We start from the raw sequence: 25055 nt of genomic DNA, 5'->3' as shown, positions 1-25055 counted from the left end.
GTAATGAACACTATGTGAAAGTCAATACTGTTCAAGACTGTCATAACACAGTGATTTTGAAACTGCCGCACGCGAAATTCAATGATGCTATTGCGCATGTGCAAAGACTACGTGCTGCCAGAGATGCATTGGGAAACCAATGCTGGAAGCGCACAACATTAACTATGCTGGCAAGCAGCTTGCTCAAACACACACTATGTAAATATATGTATATTAATTTTGTAAAAAGGATGAAAACTGTAACAATTGTAGTTAGTATACAGGTTTAGAAAGTGTAGTTATTGACAAAGATTATCCCCTATGAATGCACATGGCCTTTCCAATGAAAATATGTATATATTGACATTTAGGTATATCTATTATATTGTTTGCTAGCCTGCCACGCTAAATGTTTTAGCGTGACAGTCAAGGGGGCGATGTAGCGGGACTTTGAATTTTGCCGCGCTACACTCGTTCCCTCAGATAAAAATTATACCATCACAGTGGTATGAGCACTCGACGGCAGAGAAAATACTAAAATTGTAACTCTTTTTTTGTTTTCTATCTGTTTCTTTATTGTCTCTCAAGAGCGGAAGCTTAATGCAGACGTGATCTGATGAAGACGAAAAAAACTTATTAATGTGTAGACATATTGTGGAAGTTATGACATTTGGAGGAGGGAAGCAACGTAAAATAAATTGTATGTAATATCAAGATGGTTTTGTATACATTAGAAATTCCTGGACAATGAAACTTATTGCAAGATTTCGGAGCGGACTTTTCACGCAGAAATGAAGTAGGAGATTTTTGAAGACCTGGACGCCACACGAAAGAAGACATGTTAACATGGTAAAGAATGAACTCTTATCTACGCCATTTCCCCCAGTTAGTCAAATTTGTTATTCTCTGTCTTTTTTCAAATAATTTTTGTAGTGGAAATTGGTTTGACTTTTGTTCAGAAATGCCACAAGGACCACCCCAACAATAGCTTTTCCGAATCGCTAAGTCCGATAACTTTTCTGTAATACGAAAACCGATTTGCATTTCTTTCATTCTTTCCCTTTTTCACGGTCATTTACGATTTTAAAACCCCCTTTTTATTCACCATTTCTTCCCACATTTTCTTTTCTTTTCTTCACCTTTCTTTTTTATTAACCACTACAATTAGAAAGTGGAAACAGAAGCAGAACATTCATATATAAAAGTAAAAATTTAACAACAACATAATCCATGCAATACACTCAATTAAAAGACAACATACTTGTTAAGAAGCTGATTCATACTTCATACGTGCATTCACAAAAATTATTTTCACAGTACCTTTGGCAGACAGAATATTTGCACATAAGTTTGAAACTTACTCATGGATAAATTTTCCCAGTCTCACATCAGCCATCCAGCGCTGAAATTTGCCAACAGATAACTGCAGACCAGCTCGGCATGACTTGCTCTGCTTGAGTTGTGAATCACCAGATACGGCAAACATAGCAGCAGCACGCAGACAAGCCTGCAATAATGCATGCAGCCTGTTATTTATATGCTGTGAATAATTTATTATGAAGTATTTCATATCTTTGAACACTGAAGAATTTGTTATAATTACTTTAATTAGCCATTTTCATTTATCATCTAGCTAAAATATAAAAGTATGTTACTTAAGAATTTAGCAATGATTGCTTGCATTAAGTTGCTTTGTCAAATATTTGATTACAACTGAAATTTATTACTGGTTCACATTTTGCAGTTGAAATAGGCATTATAAATATCTTTGGATTAAAGGAGACCACTTGTAGAAAAGCAGAACCATTGAGATATCAAGAGGCACTGTCAATAGGCACACACAAAAGAAGAAAACTTTCTAGCTTTCGGAGGTGTGAGGCAAGGAGAGGGACTGGGGAAGACCAGTGTTGCTAGCGGCTCAGAGGGAGGCAATCATTTTACTATCTAGGAATGTGAGAGGGAGGGGTGGCACGTATATGGGCTAGGCATGTAATGATGCACGATTGTGTGGGCTGGCGGGGGAGTGGTGACATTAAACTGATGTGGAGATGTAAATTGGGAGGGATTGTTGGGATGGAGAGAGGGGAAACTATTGGGTGGAGTGTACAGGGACAGTGGGTTACCTGAACGGAGGCCAGGATTATTAGGAGAGCAGAGATGTGTTGTAAAGATAACTCCCATGCATGTAGTCCAGAAAATCTGGTAGTGGAGGGAAGGATCCAGATGGTCCGGGTTGCGAAACAGACACTAAAATTGAGCATGTTGTGCTCAGCTGTATACTGTGCTACAAGATGTTCTTGGCAACAGTCTGGCAGTGGTCATTCATCGTAGTGAACAGCTAGTTGGTAGACATATCAACATAAAATGCTGTGCAGTGTTTGCAGCAGAGTTGATATATGACATGGTTGGTTTCACAGGTGGCCCGCCCTCTGATGGGATGGACAAGCCTGTGACTGGTCTGGAGTAGGAGGTAAGCTATGACCCCTTTGGCAATGGTTGGGAGCAGGAGTGGCATAAAGTTGGATCAGGATGTTGTGCAGTTTGGATGGGCAATGGGACACCACTTTATGAGGAGTGTGAAGGATCTTGGGTAGGATGTCCCTGATTTCAGGATAAGATGAAAGATAATCAAAGACCTGGCACAGTCTGTACTTCAGTTGATCCAATCCAGGAATTGTTAATATTCTGTCCTATCCATGAAATCAGAGTTCCTGTAGCTTTGAAGGTGGAAATACTATCTCTTATTGACAATGTAGGAAAAAGAAGGAAAAGAAGTTTACCGTAAAGAAGACATGTCAAGTTGCAGATAGGCACAATTAAAAGACACTTACATACAGCTTTCAACTACGCCCTTCATCAGTAAAAGAGGGACAGACACCCAGCCCAAGGTGCTGCAGCTGGCAGTAGTGTGTGCATGAGGTGTGTTTGCTTGTGTGTGTGTGAACGGTGTGTGTTTCTCTTTTGCTGATGAAGGCTGTGGATGAAAACTTTATGTAAGTGTCTTTTAATTGTGTCTGTCTGCAACTTGACATATCTTCTTTACAGTAAGTAGCAATCTCTCTTTTCCTACACTGCTGATATTCCTCCCTGGAGTTTCCATTATATGACTACCTCTTATTGATATAGAAGAACTTTGGATGCACTGTTTATGTGAGTCACATTGCAATGTGTCTTGCTGTCTGCTTCTGTAATTATGGGAGATCAGGACATAGTTTTAAAACTAATGTTACAAATGTTGTGTACCTCATATGAACTAGATTATTCAACATAATTATTATGGGGAAGAATTAAGAATGTTTAATTATAAAACCTTAGTGTATAAGTATTATGTTAATTACTTTATACTTGAATATGACTCAATAATCTACAGCCATGTTAACTAATTCTTTTGTCACTTCTTGGCAGAACAACATAACCATCTATGAAAAACACAATAATTGTGAGTGTACTACAGAATTAATTTATTTTGTTAACCATTTCTCAGCTTACTAGACCATCATCAAACTAATTGACTATTGTTGTCAAAGAAGGTACAATATTTGGGAACAACACTGAAGAATACTATCTTTTTCAGTGTTGCTCCTGAATGTTGTACTTTCCTTGACAACGATGGTCAGTTAATGTCTGATAAAGGCCTTGTAAGGCAATGATCACAGTGGTTCTGACATTGGGAGATTCTGCCTATGAGTGACATCGGCCAAAGACTACTGATCTTTCCAAATCAATACACCAGTATGTGTGCAGTATCATTGTAACCAATAAATGTCTGTACATACAGACATCAGATGGCAGTAGGTGGAATTTATACCAATTTGATTTCTTCAGTCAAATTGGTCTATAGTCCTACATGAAAAGCACGAATTGTGAGAAATTTTTAAGTTTAGACCAAAAGAAATAGGAGTCTGTGGCTCCTGAGAATAAGTAAGATAATAACAGGGATATTTCTCCACATTTTGGTCCCAAATCGCCACTTTATTGGAATGCACAAGCTTTGAACAACTTAAAGATTAAATAATAATTTATTGAATGTTATCTTATGTTACATTATGTATGTTCTGTGGGTGTCTTGACATTTCAGCCTATGACTATATTTTATGCAGCACAGCATCTACAATACAAACAAAACTGTACCAGAAATTTCTGGCCTAGACCTAAAAAAATGATGGATTCATGGGAGAAAAGTGGCATGTGTCTGTTTTGATACCTGAAGTTACTGTAGTATTTTTAATTTGGGATGAGATGGGTGGGCATTAGCTGTCTAAGAAGAATTATTATTGCTTGCTGGTGTTTTTATGCCAGTAGAGTGGTAATTATGTTATATAAGGTGGTTTGCAAATATGGTTTATGTGTTTCCACTGTTCAGTGCTTTAATGATTTAGACTAACTTATTCTAAAATTTATGTTTGTCTCTCACACATATGCTGAAGGAGAGTCATTGAAGGTTAATTCACCCTTGTCTATTTTGCTGAATTTAATCGAAGTTGTGCAGAGTGTTTGAAATTTTGCTTTTCAATGTCACCACAAATTGCCTTGAGTATGTAACACAACATTTCTATCTTCAATACATATATACCATAAAATCTGTCTGGTTATTTGAATAACTGGGGGAAGAGTGTACAGCACTTACCATGTTCTTTCGCGACAGACATAGCTCATTCACACACATGGCATCTTTTTAACAGCAAAATGCAGCACTCTCCTTGAAGCAGGCAGAGGCGTGTGGCATCCACCCCACTTAAGAAGGTTAAAATAGATTCTAACCTCCTTGATAGAATAGTCTCTAATCTAACTTAACCTCCTTGATCCCTCCAAAAATTGATGAAGGAGATCAGATGCAATGTCTGTTGGCTAATGTAATCGGGTGATCACTGATGACAATGCCTGCCAATCCTGGTCATTGTTACTGTGAACACAGCCTAAGCCAAAAACTGGTTAATAAAATAAATTAAATCTGTTCAAAAATGGTTCAAGTGGCTCTGAGCACTATGGGACTTAACATCTGAGGTCATCAGTCCCCTAGACTTAGAACTACTTAAACCTAACTAACCTAAGGACAGCACACACATCCATGGCCAAGGCAGGATTCGAACCTGTGACCATAGCAGCAGTGTGGTTCTGGACTTAAGCGCCTAAACCACTCGGCCACAACGGCCGGCTATTAAATCTGTAAAACATACACAATATTGCATTTTTCATTTACAATGTATAGACAAGTTAGTGGGTTCCAACCCGTAACTGTTGTTGAGTGAGAGAGAGAGAGAATGCTCAATGTTCCAGAAGTGCAGCAGATCATTGTCTATTACCATATATCTGGGCACCTGCCAGTCATCTTCAGGTGATGGTGGTGGTTAGTGTTTAACGTCCCGTCGACAACAAGGTCATTAGAGATGGAGCGCAAGCTCGGGTTAGGGAAGGATTGGGAAGGAAATTGGCCGTGCCCTTTCAAAGGAACCATCCCGGCATTTGCCTGAAACGATTTAGGGAAATCACGGAAAACCTAAATCAGGATGGTTGGAGACGGGATTGAACCGTCGTCCTCCCGAATGCGAGTCCAGTGTGCTAACCACTGCGCCACCTCGCTCAGTCATCTTCAGGTGAGTCATTAAAAGTTGATCATGACAGTGTTTTATATAACCTTGGCTAGCTTATTAGTGGTTTGCCAGTGAGTCAGCAACTGAAGAGGCAAGTATTTAACAAAGGTTAGCATTGTATGACTCCACTGAATCATATTAAACAGACAGCAAAATGAAATGGTGGAATAGTATTGATGGTGATTATCGAACCTGCTTCCCTAACTGCAACTTTCTCCCAGTGTCTCCACATAAATAATAGCTTACCCTTGACCATGGCAGCCTCAGAGAATGGAATCTACAGCAAATGTCAGCCAGAAAGTGCTTGGAGAATTAGATACAGATGAAAGGCCACAGAAAATAGCAGTGCGGCAGAAAGTAAATTAATTTTTAAATTTATTAAAACCATAAAAACAAAAGAAATTTGTGGCAACCTTTACAGAGTGGAAAAATGCCACTCTGCAAGGCCAGATTTGTCTGTAGTAACTGCCTGTCCTCCAAAGGATTCTGAATTTATAAAAGAAGGATACAAAAGATGAATGAAAAGTTTTTCCAGTCTCTAGGGTGTTCTAAATGGTGAAAATTGTGGGAAACTGCTCTGAGAAAATGAAAGGAGATATTGATTGACCACTAGATTTGAATGCAAAGCATTCTGCAATTCTTACTGAAGTAGCATCGGCATACAGTCTGTGGTCTCCTTACAAAGCAGGCTGCATATGCACTGAATTTCAGTGACTGTGGTAATTGAGCACATCCTCTCACAACATGATTGGATTGAAACCATGATTACTCTTTGCAGATCTGTCCAAGGTGACAGGGGTTAGAACATGCTGCTATCTGAGATGGCTGTAGAATTCTGCATCAATCTTCACAAACCATTCAAAACCAAATGGATGACATGACAGAGTGCATGACAGTAGGGCTGGAGAGTATGTCTCCATTAGTTTTATTGTCTAGTTGGTATGCCTCCAGCACTAAAATATAGGAAGACTGTGCTGGCCTCTCCCACTGCTTTTTTTGCGGTGGAGTGGAGGTGACTTCCAGGTTCTTAAGTTGACTATTTTAAAGTGATGCCACTGAAGGATGTATAGAAAAATGGTCCTCCTCTGCACTATGAGCCAAATCTGAACAAAACAGCTTTTCTTCCTTTAATTGTCCACACTATCTATGAACTTTTTTCAATAATATGCTTCACAGGTATCCAAACTACTCATCCAATGGTTCTATAATCAGCAACACATCAGTGGGCACACAATCTTGAGCAAAATGGAGTTTATATAAGAAATTTGCATATTAAGTTTTGCAAATCATTTAATACGCAGATGATCAACCAGTGATTATGGTCACTGAATTTGTCATTTCCCCTTCTATCTGAATCTGTAACTAGATTTTATATCAGTTGAAAGATGAGGTTCTCTTTTTTTGTAAGGATGTGATGAAATGGTTGCTAGGACCTCTCCATGTGTGTGGAAAGTACCTAGGAAAAGTTTCCAGTTTTTAGTTGACATTGGCTGCCCAAGTCACACAATTTATTAATATGCTGTACGCATTTTGTGTACGCATCATGATCATAACTGCAAGACTGATGACATTGCCAGCAGGCAAAGTGCTCAATGGTGGAAATGCAAAATGTAGATGTCAGGTCGGTTGCTGCTCCCCATGGTCCTCAGCATACTCTTTCATCTTCAGTCCAAGCAAATCATAGAAACAATGGGATTCAATGTGTTACCAAATTGATAGCTCTTGTTCCAGTTACAAACCTTTTCTGCCATATGTATCACTACAGAATCTTTATGGAACCCACAATAAATCACCAGCAGCTAAAATGGTTTTTTTAAGGTATTACATTATGTAGAACAATTATGGAAACTGTTATGCAAACAGGATTCAGTATTTACATATGTGGCTAGTTAATTGCTTTGAAAACTATCAGTATAATCACATACATCTGCAGCTAACAATACACACTACATACCAGTGAATTAATATACCTGAGAAGGCAGCAGATTTTCTCAAAGTTTATTGATAAAATTTAGCAAGCATAGCATAAATAGTATTGAGCAGTACAGTAATAATTTAATGTTTCGGTACGTAAATGTTTGTATAGGTATAGTTTTGTTCGAACTTGTAGAACTAGAAGATGTGATGAGGGTCTTAGTTCCAAGGGACTGATTACAATTAGGAGCGCACTGAATTACTAGCACTGAAATCAAAAAATAAAACAAATTAATTTGGATTCTTAATCATTATTTTAGTTGGTTGAATGTACCAAGTTCTTCCAATTCACAAGTTAGCTAAAGGGTGGTGATTCCACACATGGTGTTCACTGTGCCCAATAACCTACTGAATGCTGCTATTGTTAGGGTACTGTAAATTCAATTGCGGTCAATGCCACAATCCATCCAATGTTATGATGCAGAAATCAATTACAAACAGCGGCCAGTGACAATATGTTGTAGTTCTGTACAGTGCGGTTTGAGGTCTAATCTTCTCTGTCAAGCACATGTTTATAGCATGCTACATTTGAATAATTGCACTGTGCATTCTGAATTTATACATTTCTAATTTATAATACAAGAAATCATGATAATTATGACAAATCATATGTCATACACGATTGTAAAACTAACAGATAATCAGCGCCAGCAGCGTCTCTCAATGGTTACTCATATGATGGTTGGAACTTTAATAGTGGGAACTATTTATTTACATCTCGTACAAAATAAATACATGTTTCAAATTTTTACTGACCTTCAAAGTAGTCACCAGCATTGTGTATAACCCATTGCCAGTGATGTGGAAGTTGTAGGATACTCTTAGCAGTGCCAAGTGCTGATAGTTCGAGTGGCGCAGTCTAGTGCCCGATGAATTTGTAGCAGCTCTGAAGTGAATGCCGTGAAGTGTTTCCTTCAGTTTAGAAATAGAGTTGAACTTATGAGGGCTTAAGTCAGGGGAGTGCAGTAGGTGGTATAGCATTTAACAGCCCCATCAGTCAAACAAATCAGTAGCAGCTTGCACTGTATGTGCTTGAGCACTGTCCTGCAAAATGATGGGCAGGTCCTGCATAAAGCGTCATCGCTTCTGTCTCTAAGCTGGTCAGAGGTTGTGTTCCAAAAATGAACAGTATAGAGACAGAAGTGATGACACTTTCTGCAGAACCTGACCATCATTTTGCAGGACAGTGCTCAAGCACATACAGTGCAAGCTGTTACTGATTTGTTTGGCTGATGGGTCTGCTGAGTGCTATACCACCTACTGCACTCCCCTCACTTAAGCCCTCATGAGTTCAACTTGATTTCTAGACTGCAGGAAACACTTCATGGCATTTGCTTTGGAGCTGCTACAAATTCGTTGGGCAATAGACCATGCCACTCGAACTGTCAACACAAGTGGCACTGCTAAGAGTATCCTACGATTCCCACACCGCTGGCAATGGGTTATGCACAATGCTGGTGACTACTTTGAAGGTCAGTAAAACTTTGAAACACGTATCTATTTTGTATGAGCTGTAAATAAATACTTGCCACTATTAAAGTTCCAACCCTTATACTTTCTCTTATTGATACAATTACACAGTAAGTCAAGCAACTGTGCCCAACTGAAGCTTCACAAGCTTTGCAATGAATGAAAACATTAAATAAAACCTTTTCAATATTCATACTTCTCTCATGGTTATTCCTTTTTTTCTCTAATTTGAATACTCTCAATGCATTAAATAAAGTACAATGAAATACAAATATTTTATCAAAAATATCAAATGATGATAAAGCACCATTTAAACTGCAGTTAATACCTTAGTACAGGAATCAGCAAGTGCAGGACATAAGGTGATTCGGAGAGCAGAACTGACTTCTTGTTTGCTGCACATGCCAAGAGGGCGAGAGAGCCTTTGTGCCTCACGGCCGATGCGCACTAGTGCCCTCTGTAACAGGTATGACAGACGAGGGACGGTCTCCATGCTGACACGTTCCATGTGCTCTTTTAATCGACCATTCTGTATGACTTTTAGTACATCATGATTTGACCAAGGAAGATGTTGGAGTTCCACAAGTCTGTACAAGACAATTGCACGAGTAGTTAATCTCCTGATTATTTCACTACATCATAAAGCTAATTAAACACTATTCCTCCTCTTCCCTTGCCCCCCCCCCCCCCTCCACTCCTCATGATACATGTCAGTGGTAAGTATACATTTGGATAACAGAGCATTATTTGTGGTGTAAATTTGAAGTAACTGCAAACATCTGAATTGTGTTCCCTCTGCCTCTACATTCCTCATTTCCCAAGTAAACAGAAAAGTAATAACATGTAAATATTGTTGACTTCATAGACACCACACATATGGAGGCAAATTGTTTTTAAGGATGATAACAATACAATAACCATTGATAAAACACAAGAATTTCTGATAGAGAAAGCAAACCAAACACAAAAGGTTGTCTTACAAACAGTCAATACAGAATAAAATCACCCTGTGTATAAATAAGCAACAAAACAACTTTCATCATGAAAAACTGATACTGCTAGATTAAATTAGAGTAGATACACTGTTTGCTACATAGGCACATAGTGAGGAGATCCTCAAGAGTGAGGAACGTATCATAAAAACAAAAAATATACATGCAAATACACTTCTTGGGTTTTCTGCCAGATTGTATTGTGTAAATCGTACACTATTTCATCAATGCAACTGCTCAAAATCATCAGGTGGTGGTAGTTGCTGCTGTCACTGCTGCAAGGCATGACTGATGATAATCATGCGATGGCACTGAAATTTATCAGAACAGGAAGATGATGCTGGGGACCAAATTTCAGTCTTTTTGTAAAACATTCAATTCCCCACTTTTAAGCAATGTTCCACTACTCATAATTTATCAGGTTGCCCAAACATGTATGACGATGGTGTTCGACACAACATTCTTGCACAGTTCGGCTTGTCTGCCCAGTAAAAGATTTTCCACACTGGCACGGTATATTATACACGCCACATTTCCTAAGGCCAACATCATGTTTGAATGAGCACAATAAACTCCTTAATTTTGCCAGTGGCTGAAAAATGCACTTGTTATCGTGCCTTTTGAGGATTCATTCTATTACTGAAGACAAGCCACAAAAATAGGGCAAAAATGCCATTGCAGTGGGTGCCTCCACATCTTCATTTACATCCCTGCTTCAAATTTGGTTTGTAAACTGAATGCATGGCATAGCTGTCTATCAGAATGGCCAAGCTGTTGGAATACCGTTATTTGGTGTTGTAGCTCACTAGGTAGACTGTCAGCATCTAAGATCACATGTGCTCTATGCACCAAAAAGCGTAAGACACTACCACATTGTGCAGGCTGATAACAACTTGTGGCCTGCAAATATGGCTCCGTATAGTGCTGTGTCCCAGTGTACCATTGGCTTTTCTTCTGACTATGATGTCCATGAAAGTAAAATACCATCCTTTACCACTTCCGTTGTGAGTAGAATATTGGAATCGTGAGTTCAGATGCTGGAGAAACACAGGTAATGTCTTTATCCTATGGGGACACACCCTAAATGTATCGTCAACATACTGCCAAAAGCAGAAAGGTTTGAAACTTGCCAACTGCAGTGCTTATTCCTCAAAGTCTTCCATAAAGTAGTTGGCCACCATGGGAGACAGAGGACTTCCCATGGCGACGCAGTCCATTTGTTCAAAATACTGGTCACTGAATAAGAAATAAGTTGAGGTAAGCACTTGTTTAAACAATGCCACAATGTCTTCCACAAACTGCCTGCTGATACACTCTAATGAATCCTGTAGAGGTACACTACGTGATCAAAAGTATCTGGACACCACCAAAAACATACGTTTTTCATATTAGGTGCATTGTGCTGCTGCCTACTGTCAGGTACTCCATTTCAGCAACCTCAGTATTCATTAGACATTATGAGAGAGCAGATTGGGGCACTCCGCAGAACTCACGGACTTCGAATGTGGTCAGGTGATTGGGTGTCACTTGCATCATACATCTGTTCGCGAGATTTCCACACTCCTAAACATCCCTAGATCCACTGTTTCTGATGTAATAGTGAAGTGGAAATGTAAAAGGGCACGTACAGCACAAAAGCATACAGGCCGACCTCGTCTGTTGACTGACAGAGACCGCCACAGTTTTAAGAGGGTTGTAATGTGATATAGGCAGACATCTATACAGACCATCACACAGGAATTCCAAACTGCATCAGGATCCACTGCAAGTACTATGATAGTTAGGTGGGAGGTAAGAAAACTTGGATTTCATGGTCAAGCAGCTCCTCATAAGGCACACATCATGGCGATAAATGCCAAATGATGCCTCACTTGGTGTAAGGAGCGTACACATTGGATGATTGAACAGTGGAAAAACACTGTGTGGAGCGATGCATCACAGTATACAATGTTGCGATCTGATGGTAGGGTGTGGGTGGGTATGGCAAATGCCTGGTGAACGTCATCTGCCATCATGTGTAGTGCCAACAGTAAAATTCGGAGGTGGTGGTGTTATGGTGAGGTGATGTTTTTCATGGAGGGAGCTTGCACTCCTTGTTGTTTTGCGTGGCACTATCACAGCATAGGCCTACATTGATGTTTTAAGCACCTTCTTGCTTCCCACTGTTGAAGAGCAATTCGGGGAAGGCGACTGCATCTTTCAACATGATCGAGCAGCTGTTCATAATGCATGGCCTGTTGCAGAGTGGTTACACGACAATAACATCCCTGTAATGGACTGGCCAACTTTGTGCCAGACCTCACCGTCCGACATCGATACCTCTCCTCAGTGCAGCACTCCATGAAGAATGGGCTGCCAGTCCCCAACAAACCTTCCAGCACCTGATTGAACATATGTCTGTGAGAGTGGAAGCTGTCATCAAGGCTAAGGGCGGGCCAACACCATATTAAGTTCCAGAATTATTGACGGAGGGTGCCATGAACTTGCAAGTCATTTTCAGCCAGGTGTCCGGATTCTTTTGATCACTTAGTGTACTTTCACAAATAAAGATACAACATCAAAGCTAACCTAAAGGCTCAATAGTTGTAGCTTAAGTGTCTTCAGGAGTCCTATGTAGTCCTCTGAATACTAGATATGGTGATTACACTTGCCTATGAGAGATCCCATAGTAAGAGGTTTGGCCAGAAAATATGTTGAAGCTCCAGCATTGCTCACTATTGGGCAAAGAGGAGACCCATCCTTATGCATCTGTGGTAGGCCATACAGTCTTTGTGGAACCAGAAGAGTTGTATTTCTTCTAAAATGACTAAGAGCCTACGCCAACAGGCTGCAGTTCCCCAAAGACTGCACGGCCTTCAACCACAAGAGCATCTGGCAGCACAGTCATTGCCTACAGTGCTACAGGTCTTTTTGCGGCTCCCAGCAGGGGACACTAGGAGCACCGCTTTCTTCCAACTGCAAGATTCTTCTCAAGCACATGTATTACTGGCTCCTGGTCTGATAAATTTCAATGCCACCATACAATTATGATCAGTCGTGCCTTGCAGTAGTGACAGCAGCAACTACTACCACCTGATTATATCGAACAGTTGCAGCAATGAAATATTGTGACATTTACACAATACGATCCAGTGGAAAACCCAAGAAGTGCATTTGCAACAGATCCATATGGAAAGTATAAGAAGTCACAAAAATATACATATCCAAGCAAAGAGCTGACACACAAATATTCCTTCTTCAAATCCCATGTGAGTTTTTCCTCAAGGGCACAAAAAAAAAGTAAAAAAATTTACACTTTTTTAATTTACTCATTAATTAAGAATCTTACCACTAACATGAAATGTATACATACAGAAGAGCATAAGAAACTTCCAAGGTAATTTTAGCCAAGTTTAGCAAAACAAGTAAAATGAAAGAAAATGTCATAGGAATGAAGAAAATACTTAAAAATATGAATTATTTCTTATAGGTGATTTCCTTCCAAAAATTGTGATAGTGCCAAATTCTACAACAGATATTCACCCAGGAATCAGGATTTGCCAGATGAACAAACACTTCATCAACATAATAAGTATAATGAAGAAACAGCCAAAGCCGCAAATTTTACTTTTTTTATTCATTTGATGACTAATTACAGGCCGAGACCCATTTGACAAATCACAGTAACATAGTCAAAGATGGTAAATCCGAAAATGCTAAAACCATGTCAAAAATGTGTATACTAAGAGTTAGAGCACATGCTGCAAGTTCATAAACAGAATAAGTGGTTCAACAGACACACCTAGGAAAAATCACTAAAGAGTCTTCATCAATGTAGGTTCTGTATGTAAGACTGAATCTCACATATTGAAGTATATGATGCACATAATTTCTAATCATCACAATACAGACTTTTTAACATATTATGCGAACACAGTACTGACTGTTGTAATATCTTATAACCACATTTCACATTTATTATTTGTTATTTAATGTTGTATGGAAATACTGTGAATTATATGAGTTTTGATGATACAGACAAAGAGCCATTAGCAAAAGCACAATTTTTAATGATTTGTAATAACATTTTTATGAGTTTATAATTAACGAAATGAGTATTGTCAAATTTAAAAGAATATTATCTCAATTTCATAATGCACCTACCTTCTTGTAAAATTACCATTTTGAATGTTCTACAGAAATGACAAAGTAATAGTAGATCTGTTTCATAATTTATAACATAACAGACTAAGAAACCAACCAAACTAAAATATACAATTAATCAGTCATATCTCGTGTAAATGTTAGTAACTGAAATAATTATGCAGTCAAGTTTTTTTAAAGCTAATGGTTTAAGTGTCATATTTTACAAAATTTTGCATATAAAATCAACTCCTGTTAAAATTCTGTTTATGTTAAATATTTTCTTCCTTTTTTTAAAGCACAAGTTTATGCTTAAATATTTGTGAATAAGTAATATTTCATTATAAGGTAACTAAAGCATCTGTTTTTCTTACAATATTTATTTATTTATTTTGATCCAACATCAACTGATTACAAAAAAGGTTTTTTTTTTGTTCCAGTCTTCTGGATAAGTCAGAGCCTTACTTACTAGGGTTACATATTATTGGCTGGCACTTTTATCTACACAACTTTTTCTAAATTTAGTTGAGAGAACAGAGTTACATATATGGACTATACATAAAAAATTGTTATTGCCATACTTTGATTAAGGAATCTACAGTTTGTGACATAGTATTCATATCTGACATTCAAATATTTACAGTCTAAGATCTGAGATTACATATATTTTTAGATAGATGGTCTTCCATCATACGAGTTTACTAAATCTAGTTTCCTTTTATAAAAATATTCACAACTCGAGCAATTTTCAACTCATCTGGAAATAGACCATCTTCCATATGAGAGTTGATAACTGTTGATAAAGGTGATGCAATTTTATGTATACATTTCTTAAGAGTGTCCAGACTAAGACCATCATATCCTGCTGCATGGGAATTCTTTAAGCTACTCACTATTTTAATTATTTCTTCTTTACTTGTTGGCATCAAAAATATACTTCCTGACACTGGTGTTCCTCTGAATTTGTATTTATGTTTTTAAGCTGATTGTTTATGCTGGAGCCAACAGAGGCAAAGTAATTGCTAAATAGATCTGCTATCTTATTCTAATCAGTTTCTATTGTGCTGTTTATCAGTAAGTGATTTTCAGTTGTATGTTTCTCAGATTTACCTATTTCCCTATTTACTAGTGACCATGATGTTTTGGAGATATTATTTGAGCTCTGAATGACACTTTCAAAATGTTTCTGTTTTTCCAAAATTAGGAGGTCTACATAGTATTTATGATACTTTTTGAACTCTTCTTTTAATTTTTTATTGCTCAAGTCATTTAACATAGCATACTCATACCATCTTAGTTTTTCTCTAGCCTCAGTGACTGAACTTGATATCCAGTTTCAGGCTACAACATGTGACTGAATTCTCTTTTTTATTAATGGGCAGGCTTGGTTAAGAATGTAGGATAGTTCACTTGAGAATCTGCCGTAACTATGAAGTGTCGTTAGAACACTGTTCCAATCCACATTCCTTAGCATATTATTCAAAAGAGTTATATTTTGGTCTGTATTCATCCTAATATATCTATAGCAACTGTGTGTACGAACCTTTTTTATGTACACACTTAGTTCTACTGCATGGTGGTCTGACAAAGCACTTATAATAACAGAAGATGTAAGATCGTAAAGACGAATACCAGTGATTATGTTATCTATTGCAGACAGGCATGTTTCAGTCTCCCTGGTTGCAGTGTTTATCAGGTATCATACATTGTATTCAAGCAGAGTATTCTTGAATTGTCTAGTGTGTATTGTTACATCTTTGTACAGGGTGTAACAGAATGCTATTTTAAAAATTTGAGAGATTGTAGATGAAGAAAACTGAAACATTTTGCAATAACAAACCCACATTTGGAAATGTGAAATAAAGTTTCTACTGCAGTAGAAGGTGTTAGGCCTCCTACCACTTTGTAGCTACCCTTCCAGTCAATGATGCCATATTATTGTTGTGGATGGAAGACTGTGAACACACAACTACAGGAGTTTACCTGAGTTTGTGTGGAGGAAGTTGTTTACTTAGTGCTTGCCACCCTTCAGTTCACCCCTGTCATCCACTGGTGCTTTGATGTAAACACTTGCCATAGGATTGTTAGTTCCGGGATGTGGTGTGAGGGTTGTTACAGGTTCTCTCATATGGGTGATGGTAGTGGTGTGGGAATTGGAGAAATAAACAAGTCTCATCTGTTGTGTAGGATTTGCTGTAGAGATAGGAAGATACTGGAACAGGAGTAGAAGATTGCTGCCCTTGAGGTGGAACTAGATAAAGTGAAACAAGATCTGGAAAGGTTAAGGGGAGAGAAGGGAAAAGACAGGTGGGAAGTGACAACAGGTTATAGAAGAAATAGGATGTTCTCAGGCAGTGTGGTTGTGAATGTGGAAAACAGGTTTGATCTGTTGACACAGTTGGAAACTAATGAGCCACAAATAGATATAGGAGTAGACAGCACACAACTAACTTTCAAAAAGTGTTTGAAAAGTAAGAAGTCAGAAAAAGCTGTCAAGAAGAAGAAAGTTTTGTTATTAGGTAGTTCACATGGTAGAGGTGTTGGCTAACTGTTGCAGGATGAACTAGGGCCAGATTACCAGGTCACAAAAACCTAGTGCAAGTCCGGGTCAGGTGATAGAGGATGTAGGTTCACTATGTAAAGACTTTACAAAGGGAGACAACATGGTAATAGTGGGAGGGGCAGACAAAAGCAATTGAGAATGACCTGGTAAAGAAAGCTTCAGCAATGAGACATAATGGTATTGGGCTTGTGTCTGTTCTGAGGTGGCATGACGGGCCTCATTTAAACTCTTCTTTTAAGAGAGTAAATTTAGAAGTGGAACGGCTGCTGGGATCAGATATGGGATCTCACATCTGTGTAGTTCCTGTTGACTCTATCAGCGGGTACCAGTGGTACCAGCAGTACCAGTGGTTACAAGTGACAAATCAGCACTTTTTTTTAGGGTAGAAAGCAAATTTTAATGTACACAATTCATGCAGACAACCTCTGATTGAAACTAGAGATACTCAAAAATATGCAGGAAAATTAGGTTCATTCAGTTGTAATTCAGTCAGTGCACAAAATCAGTTATTGTTATTGCATTAGAATATCCGAGGACTAAGGGGTAAGCTTAATGATTTGCTTATTTGTGTTGAAGAATTAGAGTTGAGCAAACCAGTTGATATAATCTGCCTCTCTGAACATCATGTGACCACTGGTATAGATATGTTAAACCTTACAGAATTTAAGTTAGCCTCCTACTTCTGCAGACAAAAGATGGAGAAAGGAGGAGTTGCCACATCCCTTAGAAACAGTTTTAAATATTGACATTAATAAATTTTGCTTAGAGCAGCAACAGAGATAGAATTTCTTAATAGGTCCTTTATAATAGTAGCCATATACAGAGCACCTTCAGGAAATTTCAACCTGTTTATAAATGGTCTTGAAGATTTATTATCTCATCTAAAATTAAAAAACAAAGAACTAGTGGTTGGTGGTGATTTTAATATAGATGTCCTGAAAAACACTGTCAGTGAACAGTTACTGAAATCAGTTACATTGTCATTCAATTTAATTTCTACTGTAAATTTCCCAACTAGGGTATACAAATGTTCTAAGACTGCCATTGATAATATATTTATATATTTATAGACAATTCTAGGCAACTAATCCACATTACAAAACCAGTCGGCAAGATGGCCACAAGTGTGGAAGTCGGAAATTTTAACACGAGAAATAGTTATAGTTATGTAGTTAAAAAGAAAACCTGTGAAAATTGTAAAGCTGAAATTACAACCCTAAATGAACGAATTTCAAGCCTACAATTCATAGTCAATAATTTAAAAAGGGAAATAGCTGCACTGAAGAAAGAAATCGGCGAAGTACAAACAGTGGAAAATTCGTGTGAAGTGAAACAAGATACACGTGATAAATCATCCGAGTGGATAGCAGTGTCGCAAAAAGTTCGGTCTCAAATCACGAAAACTGTTAAAAGTGTTACTTTCTTAGATGATGTCTTGGTCATAACGAGTGTACAACTGATCGTGACATTGTAAAAACCTGTAATTCGGACACCAACAGTAAACTTGGAAACAGTGGTAAGGGCAAACACGTATCATTAAGGAAAAAGTGTGGTATTCTCTTGCTTGACAGCCATGGCAGAAAGCTATCAAGCATGCTCCGAGAGAAAAATCAAGAAACGGCAGTGACTAGCATAGTGAAACGTGGAGCGGGAACACACCATGTCGTAGACACTGATCTTCAGATGAACACAATATAGGATAATGACTTTATAATATGTATAGCAGGTTTGAATGACACAGCTAAAAATGAAGCCGATGCCTGCATTAAAATGCTACAGAACTTTCTAGAAGTGAATAAATCTAGGAACACAACAGTAGCCACTGTGCCTCATAGACATGACCGAATTTACAGATCGTGTGTTAATAAAGAAATTAGGAAAACTAACATCAAAATTAAGAAATTGTGTGCAGAATACGCAAAGTGCGATATACTGGACATAAGTAAACTACATCGAAACCTACACACCAAACACGGAATGCACCTTAATTACGACGGAAAAAGTGTTATGTGCGATCACATCAGTGAAATAATTAAAGAAAGACTATTACGAAATAGATCTGTCTATCAGCTTCCTGAAAGACTTACAGGCAAAAATGAGGAAAGCAAATTCGACAAGAATGAAGAAAGCAGGAAAGAGGAGACATCAGAAGATCCACAAAGGACTGCAGCAGCTACACCTGTAAGAGTTAATTTGAGATCAAGGCGGAATACACCCAAGAAGGAGGATTTTTTCCATCCCCCTCTGAGAAAAGAAAAAACTTAGCATCACCGAACAAATTAAAGATAGCATCAAACAAGTTAAAGATACACCATAAAACTTGCAAACGACTCCATCAGCAAATTGTAGTAAATAAGGTAAAGTCTGAACCTCCTCACCAATGTATAAAAAAATTAAACAAAAAAATTCTTGATCTAAAAGTATACATCCATAATGTACAAGGGCTCAAAACCAAATGTAATGAATTAGAAATTTTGTTATCAAGTGCAAGTGAACTGTCAGATACACAGATATTATGTATTAATGAACATTTCATGAGGTCTTTTGAAATAGAAAGTGTTGTGATACCACATTTTAAACTCGTAGGTCACTTCTCAAGAACATCTTACAAAGGTGGAGGTAGTTTCATATTTGTAAAAGACAACATTACTGCTACACCTCTTGATATTTGCAATTCATATAGTATTGAAAAAGATATAGAACTGTCAGGTGTAGAGCTTATAGATCTAAATGTTTATATAATAGCACTTTACAGGTCACCCTCTGGTAACATAGGGACTTTCTACAAAAAAAAAACAGTAATAGAAAATCTAAGTAAAAGAAAATCATATAGTGTTCTAATATGTGATGACTATAATATAGATTTTCTCTCAGAAAACTCTAGACATCTAAGCATTAAAAATTTTATGAACAGCTACAACCTAGACCTAATGGTTAACACTCCAACCAGGATAACAAATCACAGTACCACTTGTCTGGATCAAGTATAATATAAATTGTACTGTATAATATAAATTGTACTGTATCCTCTGTCAAACTATGATTTCAGACCACAATGCATTAATTATGCAGGTCTGGTTGCAAAATAACAGTCACGAACACAATAAAATCACTGTACAGAGGAGAAACTTCAATAAAACCCACATGCATACTTTCCTCTTTGATATACAAAATGAAAACTGGCAAAATGTATATGAGGCTCAAACAGTAGACAGCAAATATGAAGCATTCTTGGATATTTTCTGTTATTATTTTAATTGCCACTTTCCCTTACAAACAAAATGTATCAACAAAGATAGAAAACTCTCCAGCTGGATCACCCCAGGAATCATTAGGTCATCACAAAGAAAAAGAGAACTTTTTTACATTAGCAAATCCAAACTAGTCCATAGTGAAGCATTTAATTCATACTTTACTCTATATAAAAAGATATTAAGGAACGTAGTAAATGCAGCCAAAAAGCTACAGAATGATAACTACCTCAAATTGTCATCAAATAAGAGCAAAAGCATATGGCAACTTATTAATATGAATACTAATAGAGGAAAACAACTACAAAGTGATATTAGCTTAAAAATAAATGGAAAATTAGTCTCCAGTGGGAAAGAAACGGCAGAGGAATTCAATAACTACTTTACAGAAATAGTAGAAAACCTGGCTAACCATCTTAAAAATAGCTGTCCCTTAAAACTAGAACCAAACTTATGCTCTGAGACTCTATTTTTAAGGCCTACATCTGAAATTGAAATAGAAAAGACACTTCATAGCAAAATTTTAAAAAAAATGATCTGCTGGACAAGATCAAATTCCATGCTTCCTCCTTCATAATTGCAGAAACTTTATCAGTAAACCCCTAGCCCACATAATAAACTTCTCATTCCTGAATGGTGCATTTCCTGGTATGCTCAAAATTGCAAAAATTATACCTGTCCACAAAAGAGGAAGCAAAGAGGATCCCAGTAATTATCGACCCATTGCACTGCTTTCAACTCTTAGTAAAGTATTTGAATATATAATGGCCACCAGAATCATGTCCTTTCTAGACAAACAAAATATCCTGTCACCTGCTCAGTTTGGTTTCCAAAGTAAGAAAGCTACAACTGATGCAATACAAGAATTTCTAGATCATACACTGGAGCTTGTGGACAAAAAACTCCCAGCCATAGGTATCTTCCTAGATCTAACAAAGGCCTCTGACATTGTTAATAATAGTATACTTTTGCAAAAGATGCATTCCTATGGAATAAGAGGAAATGCCTATGACTGGTTTAAAAGCTATCTGGAAGATCGACAGCAGTATGTTGAATTAAATGAAACTAAGCTCTCAGGTACAGCTAGCACTGTACATTCCCCCATACATACCATAAAGCAAGGAGTTCCCCTAGGCTCCGTCCTGGGCCCCTTGCTGTTCTTACTTTACATACATGACATTCCTCACAGCCTACCCGACACAAAAACCCTTTTGTTTGCTGATGATACCTCTGTACTCATATCTGTGCCCGAACAAATTCTCCAATCTAATATAGGTAGGACCACAGATCAAATAAGTCGATGGCTTCAAAGTAACAGGCTGCTCCTTAATGCAAAAAAAAACAATTGGAATAACCTTCCACACTGCCCAAAACAGAAATCCATTACTACCAACTATATCACTGTAAAAAAATAATGTTAAACTTGGAAATGAAATAAAATTTTTGGGGGTCATTATTACCGATACGCTCACATGGAAAAGGCACATTGACGTTACCAGCACAAAACTTAGTAAAGTATGCTTCATGATTAGATCAATAAGGAACGTCACTAACACAAGTACCCTAACCACAATATACCATGCCCTCTTTCACTCTGTACTTAACTATGGAATCATCTTCTGGGGCCAAAATTCTGAATCAATTAAGATATTCAAACTGCAAAAGAAGATACTCAGAACAATTATGTTCAAAAACAAAGAGACACTTGTAAACAATTAGAAACTAAATATTTTGCCCCTCCCATGCCAATATATACTAGAATTATTATTCTTTACCAAAAAAAGTATCAACAAAATCAGCAAAAATATGGATTACCATGATTACGACACAAGATCAAAAACCTCTCTAAGAATACTTCCCCACTCAACAAAACTGTACAGTGATGGTGCCAAGTGCATGGGAATAAAATTATATAACCATCTTCCAACTTTTATACAAGAAATCCAAGAAATAAAGAAATTCAAACAGACAGTGAAATCTCTTTTAATAAAAGACTGCTTTTATACCATCCAGGAATATTTGGAATCAATATTGTCTTAGTGCACGATAATGTATCAAAGCTGAATGTTGTTAAGTCAATTTTGTCACGTCATGTAACAATTCTCTGTAAAGCTGTAACTTTAAGTAACATAATTTGTAGGTAATGTAAAATAATCATTCTTCTATGTTCTTGTTTACTGTTTTAGACTCCTGTAAACTGTATATTTGTATTGACTTATCCCATATCAGTTGTACAAGCCATTGTACTGATTTGTTCTAAGGGACAAATAAATAATAAATAAATAAATAAAAGTAGTAAATGGGCTATCTGGCCATGACATGCAACACCTAACATTAAATTTTGAAAACTTTCAGGGTAAAACAGCTATCAGAAATGAGTACAGAAGGCCAATAAAACAGTCAAAAACTGAGAAATTTATGAGATTGCTCAAAGAAATTAATTGGATGGATGTTTACAGCATCCAAGACACAAATGGAAAATACAAAACATTCATTAATAAAGTTAGCACCTTATTTGAAAATTGTTTAGCCCTGAAGGTAACTCAAATTAAGCAGAAGTCTAATAAGAAAACATTGATCACACAAGGGATAAAGATATCATGTGAGACAAAAAGGAAACTCTATCTGATATGTAGGGACACCTTTGATACTAGCATTATAGCTCATTGCAAAAATTACTGCAAAATATTGAGAAGGTCATCCAGAAATCTAAACACCTGCATTATGAGAATAAGATAAATACATCCAGCAATAAAATAAAAACAATATGGGATATAGTTAAATCAGAGACAGGTAGGACCAGAAATGAGGAGGAACAAATAGCTCTAAAAATAAATGAAACCCTGGTAACAAATGCATGTTGTGTTGCAAACCATTTAAACAAGTATTTTGTCTCTGTTACTGATAGCATGGGGTTGTCAGGTTCTGTAAATAATGCAATGGAATATATGAGACCAGTGCACACAATCTCAGTAAAATGGAATTGACACTTACTTCACCCAAAGAAATAGAATCTATCATAAAGTCCTTGAAATCAATGCATTCTGGTGGTTATGATAACATATCAACAAAGTTAATAAAAGAATGTTCATGTGACCTTAGTCATATCTTAGGTTATTTGTGTAATCAATCACTTGTCACAGGAACATTCCCGGATTGGCTTAAATATGCTGAAGTTATACCTCTCCACAAGAAAGGGGACAAAAAAAGACAGCTTTTTCAAAAATCTTTGAAAAGGTTATGTTCAAGCATATACTTAAGCACCTTAGTGAAAATAACATACTGTCAAAGTCACAGTTTGGGTTTCTTAAGGGTTCTGATATTGAGAAAGCTATTGACACTTACAGCGAAAATGTCCTTAATTCGTTGGACAACAAATTAGAGGCAACTGGCATATTCAGTGACTTGTCAAAGGCATTTGACTGTGCGAATCACAGCATTCTTTTAAGTAAATTAAAATATTATAGCATCACTGGTAGTGCTGCAAAGTGGTTTCAGTCATATCTTACTAATAGAAAACAAAGGGTGTCATTACGTAACACTTCAGCAGTAGGCAATCAGACATCATCTGACTGGGAAGAAATTACATGTGGTGTTCCCCAAGGTTCCATACTAGGTCTACTACTATTTCTAGTGTATATTAATGACCTGTTATCTGTTACATTACCAGATGCCAAGTTTGCCTTATTTGCAGATGATACAAACATTGCAATAAATAGTAAATCAAATATAAATTTAGAAAGGGCAGCTAATCAAATTTTTACTGACATTCATAAGTGGTTCATAGCCAATTTACTGTCACTAAATTTTGAAAAGACATACTATATGCAGTTCAGAGCTTCCAAGAGATTTCCTTCTGGTGTGTGTATAAAATATGATGACATGGAAATAGGAGAAGTTGAGAGTGTAAAATTCTGGGGATTACAACTTGATAATAAATTCAGTTGGGAGCAACAATACTAACAAACTGCTAAAGTGCCTAAACAAGTCTGTGTTTGCAATGCGAATAATGTCAGACATAGGAGATATAAAAAAACTGGAATATTTTGCTTATTTTCACTCCATTATGTCATATGGTATCATATTTTGGGGTAACTCCACAAACAGAGAAAAAATATTTAGACTACAGAAGAACATCATGTCGAAACATATTCAAAGAATTGGGCATATTAACCACAGCTTCTCAGTATATTTATTCCTTAATGAAGTTTGTTGTAAATAATACATCTCTTTTTCCAACTAACTGCTTAGTACACAGTATCAATACTAGGAATAAGAACAATACACACAAAGATTTAAAATCACTTACCAGAAAGGAGTTCAATCCAGCAACACATATTTTCAATAAGTTACCAGCAACCATTAAGAGTTTAGTTTCAGACAAGGCACAATTAAAACATAATTTAAAAGAATTTTTGGTGGCCAACTCCTTCTATTCCATCCATGAGTTTCTCAACAAGTGCAGTAGACCATTTTAATGAAAATTTATTGTATTTTAATTTTTGACAATACTTGGTTGTAACAGCCAAGTAACTACCTACTGCGTGAATGATGGATGTATGGAAAGCAGATGTAAGTCTTAAGTCTGTAAATAGTGGAAGTTTGTTTTTAAATCTTGTGCATAATCTGACTGTTCTTAACTGAGGATCACTGAAATGAATAATTTACTTTAATTTTTGACAATACTTGGTTGTAATAGCCAAGAAACTAGCAAATGTCTAAATGATGGATTTAATGAAAGCAGATGTAAGTATTAAACCTGCAAATATTAGAAGTTTAAATTTAATTCATGTACATAATTTTACTGTTTATTGACAGGATCATTAAAATTAATGAAACTCAAGTTTTTCTAATTACATTTTTGTAATGTGTTTATCTGACATGTTCCTAATCTGACTGTTCTTAACTGAGGATCACTGAAATGAATAATTTACTTTAATTTTTGACAATACTTGGTTGTAATAGCCAAGAAACTAGCAAATGTCTGAATGATGGATTTAATGAAAGCAGATGTAAGTATTAAACCTGCAAATATTAGAAGTTTAAATTTAATTCATGTACATAATTTTACTGTTTATTGACAGGATCATTAAAATTAATGAAACTCAAGTTT

The 25055-nt window shown here is 36.8% G+C and overlaps 1 protein-coding gene across 2 annotated transcripts in view; it reads right to left on the bottom strand.

Annotated features, from left to right (window-relative positions):
• The window catches only part of LOC126473368 (ankyrin repeat and BTB/POZ domain-containing protein 2), a 661367-nt gene that overhangs the window by 133936 nt on the left and 502376 nt on the right, over nt 1-25055 (bottom strand). For both annotated transcript variants that reach the window (XM_050100375.1, XM_050100376.1), the window contains 2 exons: nt 9343-9601; nt 1341-1486 (listed from right to left, as the gene is read on the bottom strand). In XM_050100375.1, coding sequence (XP_049956332.1) covers nt 1341-1486; nt 9343-9601 — 405 coding nt within the window. The remainder of the gene's footprint in view (nt 1-1340; nt 1487-9342; nt 9602-25055) is intronic.

Source organism: Schistocerca serialis, chromosome 4 (genome assembly GCF_023864345.2).
Source record: "Schistocerca serialis cubense isolate TAMUIC-IGC-003099 chromosome 4, iqSchSeri2.2, whole genome shotgun sequence".
NCBI lineage: Eukaryota > Metazoa > Arthropoda > Insecta > Orthoptera > Acrididae > Schistocerca > Schistocerca serialis.
This window is presented reverse-complemented; position numbering and strand designations above follow the sequence as displayed.